The sequence below is a fragment of the Camelina sativa genome, chromosome 16 (assembly GCF_000633955.1).
Source record: "Camelina sativa cultivar DH55 chromosome 16, Cs, whole genome shotgun sequence".
NCBI classification, from domain to species: Eukaryota; Viridiplantae; Streptophyta; class Magnoliopsida; order Brassicales; family Brassicaceae; genus Camelina; species Camelina sativa.
The window spans coordinates 17,262,136-17,272,213 of record NC_025700.1 but is presented as its reverse complement, the minus strand read 5'-3'; the positions used below and the strand labels follow the sequence as shown (position 1 = coordinate 17,272,213).

Here is a 10,078-nt window from a genome sequence, read left to right as displayed (position 1 = left end):
GGGGGGGGGTTTAATATAATTATTTAATTTCGATTCCCCAAAAAAACTTTGCCTCATCATCTTCGAACTGTTCCCACGTCCATAGAGTTTTTCGAGGAGCTAGAGAAAGAGCGTTACCCAAGTGCTTCGTCTTCATTCTCTTAACACTTAGGTACTTTTTATCTTTTCTTATCTCAATTTCTTTGAACAAAACCGAATCCATTTTTTTCCACCAATTAAAAAAGAAAACACAAGAACTTCGTTTCACGTTCATGTTTGAAAAAGGAAAAAAAGACGAATATATACAGTATAATATAATGATATTTGTTTGAATTGTGGTTTCTTGACAATGAGCCTATTTGTTTTCCAAAAATAGGTTAAGAACTTAATAGTATAATAGAAAATAAACACTTCGTGGCAACGAATACAGTCATATACAATAATGATTAATGGAAATGAAATTGGACCTTCGGTCCTAATGAAAAGCCAGCTTGCGTTTCTTGAGCATTTTAAGCCAAAAAGAAAAAAGTTTGAAAATTTCTATGCATATTATACAATTGGAACTAAAAGAGTCAGAGAACCATTCCGGATTTAGATTAATTATCTATTTTTAATATTTGTGCTGCATTATTTGATCTCTAAATATAATAAAATTACAAATCTGTTATGAATATGCCGACGTGAGAGTAATCAATAATGTAGTCGATTTGTAAGTTACAGTGTGACGTTTTCTCAGAAGTTTATTTAGATGTATTTTTTTAAAAAAAGATAGGTGTTGGACTGGACAGGTCGCAAGGAGAAGCAGAAAAGAGATCAGGTTCATGGCTCCTGCATTTGGCAAATGTTTCATGTTCTGCTGTGCTAAGACCTCCCCGGTATGTCCGAGCTATTCATTTGTCCATTTATTTACAATTGGGTAACGTAATGGATTTTTGATTACTTTTAGTTGATAGTGCTAGCTAGTGTTTTTGCACCAAATTATATTATACTTTTTGGTGCAAGCACCAAAATATATAAAAGTGACGAAACTGATATCGAAAAAGTAATGAACTAATGCTAATTAAAAAAAAATGCTGACGCGTAGATGCCAACTGGCGAGTCGGTTATAAAAACATGACCGCGTCAGCTCGTAGGCTTGCCTTGATTGACTTATCCTTCTATGCCATTGGCCACCGGCCCATCGGAAAAGACGCAGACCAAATTTGCTTTATAGTAGCCTTTAAGGAAAGAAAAATAAAAAAAAATTGATCAATTTAGCTACGCTGCGTTTTGTTTACTTTCGAGATCAGTTTTATGGTCAAACTATAGTATAACAAAAGTTAATTTAGTAGTAAAATGACTTATCAGTATAATCAAACACATATACATGTAGTGGTAGCATGTCATGTAAAGTTGACTTTATACATATATATTATGATGAAAATTAATTTCTGATGATGAGGGGCATCTTGGCGCTGGTGATGGCATGTTAAACTCATGCTTTCTCTAATTTTTTGTTTTTTTGTTTTTGTTTTGTTTTTAATCCCATGTTTATACCATATGCTTGATGATTTCTAATTACTATTCGTATGAAAAAAAGTTGTTCTCCCAAACAAAAAAAATGGTTAATGTTAAAGCACATGCTTATTCTCTCTTCCTCAGTCAACATATTCATCCCCACACTATTAAAAATAGTTTTCTTAATCATTTTTAAAAATTTTATTTTAATATAATCTTCCCATTTTTGTGGAGTTACTTTTTTCCCTTGGAAACTTTTTATATTGGTAAAAGAGTTTATAACAGTCACACACACACCAAATGGGCATAAGAGAGAGAGAGAGATCACAGGTCTATAAATACCCTACTAGCCCAAGACTAATCCCATCACACAATTCACAAAAAAAGCATCCTCTTCTTTACTGCATTTAACTGATTTTCACATTCTTCGATACGGATTTCTTAAAACTTCTCTCCCCTCTGCTTTTGTGTAAAAACCTTCAAAGGTCTCTTTCTCAAATCATCATCAGATCCCAAATTCATGAAATTCATTACTTTTTTTTTTTTGTTTTTCCTTCGATTTCACCCAATTAAAACTACCTTTTTTTTTTGTTTTGTTACTATTTAGGAAGGAGACGAAATGGACACAGACTCGTACGAAGCCGCCATTAAAGGACTCAAGGATCTTCTCAGGTACACACACTCTCTCTCTCTGACTCAAAAAGGACAATTATTTTATCAACGTGTCGGTCATATCCACTGTTCAATTATTTTTTCTTTTTCTTCCAACTATCTCGCGAATTCATCATCATCATCATCGTGCTTAAACGGCAAAATCAACGCCATCATCAGAGCATAAAATTCCTTTTTGTTGAATCGGAAAAATAAAATGTTGCGTTTGTTTTGATTTCCGCGTTTTTTTTTTTGGTTTTGATCAAAGAAAAGTTTAAGTAGGGATGTCATACACGTGGATTAATCATAGCCGTTGATCATTGGATCCTACTTCTTTGCCTTGGGGATAAAGTTTTTTTTTTCCACAATTTAATTATCTGTGTTTGTGTTTTGGTTAATTGGGTATAGTAAAAAAGCGGATCTTGGAAACGTAGCGGCCGCGAAGATCATAGCGTTGACGGAAGAGCTGAAGGAGATTGATTCAGACAACTCAGACGCGATTTCACGAATCAAGTCTGGTTTTACCCATTTCAAAACTGAGATATACTTGTGAGTTCCCTTTTTCTTCCTTAACTTTTTGTTTTGTAAAAATTTAGTTTTGTGACTTGTGTGAGTATACTTTATAATGAGTTATTTAAGGAAAAGGAATAAAAAAAATTTAATTCGTTTTGTTCTTCTGTAAAGAATTTTTCATGACGGTGAAATGGAATCAATTGGTCCATATCCTTTTGTCTATATGTGCTTTGAATAAAGCAAAACATATGAATGATAGGAATAGTAGGTTAGTGCTCTATCTCTATTTTTTTTTTTTGTTTTTTTTTTTGTTTGGGGGTATCCTTCTTTGTGTATTACAGTTTTTTTCATCGGATAGTGCTAAAAAAAAAAGTTATTAATTAAAAAGGTGCTTAAAAAAAGCTTATTAATTTAGTCGGATCGTGCTTAGTATTCATAAAGGGCTATAATGGGATTCAATTAGTATATGCAGTAACAGATACATATACACTATGAATTTTATAAGGTTGATTTCATTATTATTATTTTTTTTTTGATGAATGTTTTTACTACAGGAAGAATGATGCTCTGTTTAATGATCTTGCCAAGGGTCAGAGCCCAAAGGTTTTAACTCTCTCTCTCTCTCTCTCTTCAGTTACTTTTTTTCTTTCTTCTTTGACTAAATAATACCTAAGAAAGACTAAGAGAAATTTGTTTAATAATACGAACAAAAGAGTATGAATGCTTTAATCCAACGTCTGATCTTGACTTTATCAATACTAAGCTAACGCAATTATTAAGATGGACCCCGGTCCACCTTTCTTCTTTCATAGATTAAGAGTTTGATTTTTTGTTTAATAAACTAAACAATTATAGAAATGTTGAATCTTTTTTCTAATGACTTTGTTTTGCAGTTTCTGGTATTTGCTTGTTCGGATTCTCGAGTTTGCCCATCTCACATCTTGAATTTCAAACCTGGTGAGGCCTTTGTTGTCCGAAACATTGCTAATATGGTTCCACCTTTTGACCAGGTTCCATACCCTAAACCCATTTCACAATTCTTCTTCTTTATCATATTACATCACACAAGAATTGTCTTCCTCAACTTATTATAAATAACAACAACACATTTGGCTTTGTCAATAATATTTTCAGAAAAGACACTCTGGAGTTGGTGCCGCCGTCGAATACGCAGTTGTACATCTCAAGGTATTTTTTAAGGATAGACACTTAGATTAAAATTAAATAAGCTATAAACTTTGTTTCTTTCTAGTCAGTTAATCACCCAAAGTTTGGCTCTTTTTTGATTGTGCTCATTATTTTATAAGTCGTTGGTTATGCCATTTTTGCTTGCACATGGTTCATTTAGTTAGTCACTGTGTTATTTGGACCCATCTCGCTCATCCACCAAACCCTGTTCTCCTTTTTTTTGGCCACTAGGATTATCCTTTTTAAAGTAAAGTTGAATCATTTTTGGATAATGTTTGAGAATTGAAATGGGTCTTAATGCATCAAGTTGCAGCTACTTTTTTATTCTGAGTCAACAGTTGTATTAATATTGTTAATGTATTTGTAGGTGGAGAACATTCTGGTGATAGGCCATAGCTGCTGTGGTGGCATTAAGGGACTCATGTCCATTGAAGATGATGCTGCCCCTACTCAAAGGTAATTTGGAGAAATGATTGATCTTGACTTGTCCTGAGTTATGAATCAAGATCACTAACGCGATGCAAAAATCCTCTAAAAATGACAGTGACTTCATAGAAAACTGGGTGAAGATAGGTGCAGCAGCGAGGAACAAGATCAAGGAAGAACATAAAGACTTGAGCTATGATGATCAATGCAACAAGTGTGAGAAGGTAATNATTGGTTCAAGGAAAATCAAGATCAAATTATAAAGAAGTTTCTAGAAGACAATCAATTCAAGGCTACATCAAGAAAGTGTCTAGATACAAATAACCAATCTCCATCAATGATGATTGATAAAATCTCTCAAATTTATTCTTGATTTATTTATGTAATTAATTTGATTTATTTTGTATTTATGTTATTGATTTGTAAATTGAGCCTATATAAGCCCATGTTTCCCTTCATTGTAAATATAGAATATTTTTGGAAAAATAAAAGAGAGAGTTTTCTCACTTTGAAGCTTAGGCTTTTGTTTTACTTGTCTTTTCTATTGTGTGTGATTCCTTTAGAAAACAAGTTGAATTTTTATCTTTGTGTGTGATTCACTTAGATATTGATTTGTGTTCTTATCACAAAGTCATTCCGCAACTTTGTGTGGCGAACTTCGATCCATCATTCATCTCCATCCTATCCGAGTTAGTTAGAGAAGTCTTTTAGACCAGCTATCGACTCACCCCTATTTTGGCTCACATCAACACTCTTGCTTTTGCCTTCTCTTAAAAGAAAGAAAAATATATATATAACTCTTTTGAGATAACAAGACACTTTGACTCATCTTTCTTCTTCTCTCCATGTTGATGATTCCTCCTCTCCAACTCCTTTTGTTTCTTTTCCTTTTTGTTAATTCAAACTTTGCTGCTTATATTTCAAAAGCTCAAACAATAAAAGCTGTAACCAAGCGTTTGAAACTTTCTATATTTCGTGTAACTGATGTTCGAACAAAGATTTGAACTTTTTGGTTCTTTTTATTTACAGATCATATATCTCTTATGTGTATGCAGAAGCCCATTTACGAAGTTAAATGCTAAAGGACCAACCTAAAGTGGCCCGACTTTAGTGATTTATCTATAAATTAGGGTTTTGCCGAGTTAATCATCATGGCATGGACATGGGCGTGCTTAGTGACCCGCCTTAATCACGATGATCTCGATAGTGTTTCAAAGCTACAAAGAAGTCAGAGATATGCTCTGATATAATGAAGAAAGTGGAAGAGGTTCTTGAGAAATGAACTGTATGAGAAGATGATCATGGTTGATATTGAGGATGAGATAGTCGTCGACTACAAATTTATCCGTGACAAGTACACAGACCTAATTAGTTTCGAGAACTTGAGTTGCTGGTTCATCACCCAATCGATTATGGTCGTGTTGTGAAAAGAATTGGCAACGAGATGGATTTAACACTTGATGATCTACAAGACCTTCTTCCATCTGTTATTATCATGGTTATTTCAGTTACTGCTTTGACCACTAAAGGGAAAGCATTTCCGGAGGGTGTCCTGCGAAAGACGATAGACGCTTGTGATCGATCGAGCTGTAGATCTTGATTCTGGACGGGAGAAGGTCCTTAGCTTTGTTGAAAGTAAGATGGGATCTATATAGCACCAAATTTTACTATAGAAGCAATGTAGATAGATATGTAGAGAATACTCAGCTTACTTGTTTTTTTTCTTTTTCTTTTTTGTGTGTGGCAAATAAAGAGTTTATATCAACATCAATTTTATAGCACTAATAAAAAGTTTAAATCAGTTTCAATTCTTTTTTTAAAATGAAAAAGTCATATTTTGAAATAAGTTTCATGGGAGGAAAGATCATAACAGGTATCTTGAAGAAGTTGACAAATGCTCTAAACCTGGCTCTGTATTCCTCAAACAGGTTGTTGAATATGCTTGTCTATGTAAATGTTTGTCACACCAAAATAGAACCTATAAGTGTCATACTAAATTCACCTTGTTAATTGTTGCATTGTGAAACATTTTAAAACTTGATATGCTTCTTGGTCTACTGATACTGATAGCCATCTCGTAAACACCTTCCTCTGCATCTGGATCGAAGTCCCTGGACATGATGTAACGTCAAAAGCTGCTTCAAGGAGGACAAAGGGTTCTTCTTTAAGTTCTATTTTTAAAACCAATGTAGGTGCCAAGAGGTAGTATACATTCTTTCGAAACAGATATAATGTAACTCTGTTTATCTTTCTCTTTACTTAATTACCTATTGGTTCTGTGATAGCCTAAAGAAATTAAGACCTATTGTGTTTCAACCTCAAACAAAACTCCTATTGATACAAACAAATTCAAATACAAAGACCACTCTAGTACCAATTCTGCTAAGCTGGAGATGAGTACTGGTTCTCTTAAAAACGATGACATTTTTCACCAGTCTATATGAAACTTGAGGAAAAAATACTTGAAGAAAACAGAAACAAACCAGGTTCTGGCCAAAACACAAGTATCATACGCACCTTCTTGTCTAAAATGGTCGGTACTACCAGAAAACAGAGTGCGGCTAAAGATTTGGATTTGGAATTGCTACGTTGCCTTCTGTTGCAATCAATCTTTATCCTCTGCTTTTGTTCCTTTACTGTTTGGCTGAGCTTTGTAACACTGTGAAGTTAAGTTACTATAAGTCTATAACCAATAATAACACTCAGACTAGTGAAGTATACTTAAATGTAGTTAATAATAATAACATTACATCATATATTATTAAATTTTAAATCATAACATTCCTCAACGAGTAGATTAAAACATAAAGAAATTTAATGGAATTGGCAAGTAAGTTTTTATGCGTGTAAACCTCCCTTTGAACAATTGTGTACCAAGAATTAAAGTGAAAATTGAAAATCTTTAAAAGGGTTAACGACATTTATTCTTCTTGCAATTGTGTACAAAACAAATTAAAGTGAGAACCTTATTTTTTTTAAATGATAACTTGATTATTAATATTTTGATGTGTGATTCAATTGTATTCAAAGAACTAAACAACTAAAACCGTGTAGGATGAAACAAACTCTGTAAAAATCATGCTTAGTATCAATAATCTCTATTCTAATTGGCTAATAATTTTAGTAAGACTTTAACGTGTGGAACTACTAATACTTCTCTTTATTTTGTTTTTAGATGTAAAGCAATGAAATCAAACTTAAACAACAAGTTAAACTAAAGTCACCCTCTCACAACGTTGGTAACAAAGTCTTGATCAAAATCATTCCTCTATAAATACATCACATACATCTGTGTTTTTCGTCACCAAACACATTTTATCATTAGAGAGAAGAAGAGAGAAAAATGGAGAATGTTCAAAACAAAAGAGGAGAAATGGCTGTGATTGAGACAAGTTTCGAAGCACTTCCTTTAGCGATACAAACGGAGATACTGTCACGTTTGCCTCTGAAAACCTTGATGAAATGCATCTGCACCTCAAAGAAATGGGCTTCTCTTATCAGCACAAAAGAATTCATAAAGCTTTACTTGAGCCGATCGACGACAAAGCCTCGATTGTTCTTCGCGGTCTATCAATATAATATAACCAGGACGTCCAGGAGCATAACTGAGGTGTTGTTTCTTTTGTTTTAGCAAGAAAGATCAAATCACAAGTATGTTTAAAAGAATAACTCTCTTTATTAGCTTAAAGAAAAATAACTCAAAAACTTCAAGCTCACACAATCTCTCAATGTTAATCTCTCTCACCAAAACTCTAAGTAATTCTGAAGACCCTAAGTCCCCTTTTATATAAAACACTAAAACCAATTCCTAATAGGAAATACATTGTGTCTAGATAACTCCTAGACATACATAATCCTTATTTCCTAAACATAACTCGATTAGGAAATATTCTTGTATAATTCAAGCTTATCCAACATTCTCCCCCAGAAGCTTGAAACTCTTCTTCGACACACCATGAACTCCAATTTGATCCCTCATTTCTCAGAACCTGTTTTTGTCAAGTGCTTTCGTCAGGATATCAACTCTTTGTATGATACCTGGAACATGTTCCACATTGACATGTCCATTCTCGACGCATTCCCGAATGAAGTGATATCTTCGATGGATATGTTTAGACCTTCCGTGAAAGACATGATTTTTAGTCAGTGCGATTGCAGACTTATTGTCAACACGAATGGTCACTCCTTCACTATCACTTCCGACTATTTCAGCAAACAGATCTTGAAGCCAGATGGCCTGCTTAGCTGCTTTCGTAGCAGCCATGAATTCGGCTTCACAAGAAGATAGAGCCACAACTTGTTGTTTTTGAGAACACCAAGTGATTGGACACTCATTGAGATAGAAAACATGACCTTCAATGCTTTTTCCATCGTCCAAATCGACACTATGACTGCTATCACTATATCCTATCAAACCAGTCCTGTTCCCCTGTTTAAACTGTAGACCGTACGAAAGTGTACCACGAAGATATCTTAAAATTTGCTTGAGTGCCACACCATGTGATTCCTTCGGCTCCTGCAAGTATCTACTCAAAACGCCAACAGGAAAAGCAAGATCCGGCCGAGTGTGGATCAAATATCTCAAGCATCCAGTAATCCTTCTAAACCTCTTTGCTTCAATGCTTCTCTCATGTTCAGATTTGGATAACTCCAGACCAAATTCCATCGGTAGAAGAACCGAGTTGCACTCACTCATGCCAGCTTCTTCCAAGATCTTTCTAGCATACCGCTCTTGGTTTAAATCTATGTCTCCTTTATTTTGAAACACTTCAATGCCAAGATAATAGGTAAGCTTCCCCAAATCACTCATTTCAAACTTCCCTGCCATTTCTTTCTTGAAATCTAGTATAAGCTTTACACTAGAACCTGTGACTAACAAGTCGTCAACATAGACAGCCACAATAAGTGGATGCTCCTGTTCTTGTTTTCTATAGAGAGAAGGTTCTTTAGAACATTTCTCAAAATTGAGATCGACAAGAATTCTATTCAGCTTCGTGTTCCATGTCCGAGGTGCTTGTTTAAGCCCATACAGCGCCTTGTGTAGTTTATAAACCTTCTTCTCACTACCTTCAGTCACAAAACCATCAGGCTGACTAACATACACATCTTCCTTTAATTCCCCATGTAGGAACGCAGTCTTTACATCCAGATGATGTATTTCCCAACCACTAGAGGCTGCTAACGCAATGATGAATATGATTGTCTCAAGACGAGCCACTGGGGCAAATACCTCATCAAAATCAATACCATGTCTTTGTACATACCCCTTAGCCACAAGCCTTGCTTTATATTTGTTCACGCTATTATCAGAATTGCGTTTCACCTTAAACACCCATTTTAAACCAATTGGCTTGCAACTAATAGGAAGATCAACGAAACTCCATGTCTTGTTCTTAACAATTGATGCTATCTCTTCTTCACAAGCATCTCTCCACACTTTTGCCTTGCTCGCCTCACTGTAATCCCAAGGTTCTTCATTAATAGTAAGCAACAAATGTTCTCCTTCAATCTCTGCGAGCATCACAAAGTCCTTTAGGTAACTCGGTTTTGTAGTCACCCTCTCTAATCTTCTTAAAACTGGTATTGGCTGAGCTTGTTGTCCATGTTGTTCAACATGTTGTTCTTCATTATGGTCCTCTCCATTCTCTGAATCATCACTCGATTCTTCTGCAACTGCATCATTAGTATCAAAATTCTCTCTGTTTTGCTCTGTCTCAGCAAAAATTTCCCTGATTCCATTATTTCCATACTCTCCAATACTAAGAGTGAACATTCCTGAATCTGTAGTAATATCTTATGAATCCTTCCACTTCCAGCTTTTGCT

The 10,078-nt window shown here is 34.7% G+C and overlaps 1 protein-coding gene across 1 annotated transcript; it reads left to right on the top strand.

The window, feature by feature from the left end:
- LOC104753754 (beta carbonic anhydrase 4-like) lies at positions 7–6,698 on the top strand. Its single transcript, XM_010475956.1, has 10 exons — positions 7–151; positions 768–854; positions 2,084–2,148; positions 2,536–2,676; positions 3,195–3,243; positions 3,534–3,650; positions 3,775–3,828; positions 4,196–4,284; positions 4,373–4,478; positions 6,540–6,698. The coding sequence occupies exons 2-10, from the start codon at positions 801–803 to the stop codon at positions 6,696–6,698; spliced, it is 834 nt and encodes a 277-aa protein (XP_010474258.1). The 5' UTR covers positions 7–151; positions 768–800.

Excerpts from the sequence above, each read along its gene's own strand:
- LOC104753754 (XM_010475956.1), top strand. The coding sequence starts at position 801 with ATGGCTCCTGCATTTGGCAAATGTTTCATGTTCTGCTGTGCTAAGACC. Across the intron at positions 3,829-4,195 it reads ACGCAGTTGTACATCTCAAG|GTGGAGAACATTCTGGTGAT; the intron begins GTATTTTTTAAG and ends ATGTATTTGTAG. Across the intron at positions 4,285-4,372 it reads GATGCTGCCCCTACTCAAAG|TGACTTCATAGAAAACTGGG; the intron begins GTAATTTGGAGA and ends TAAAAATGACAG.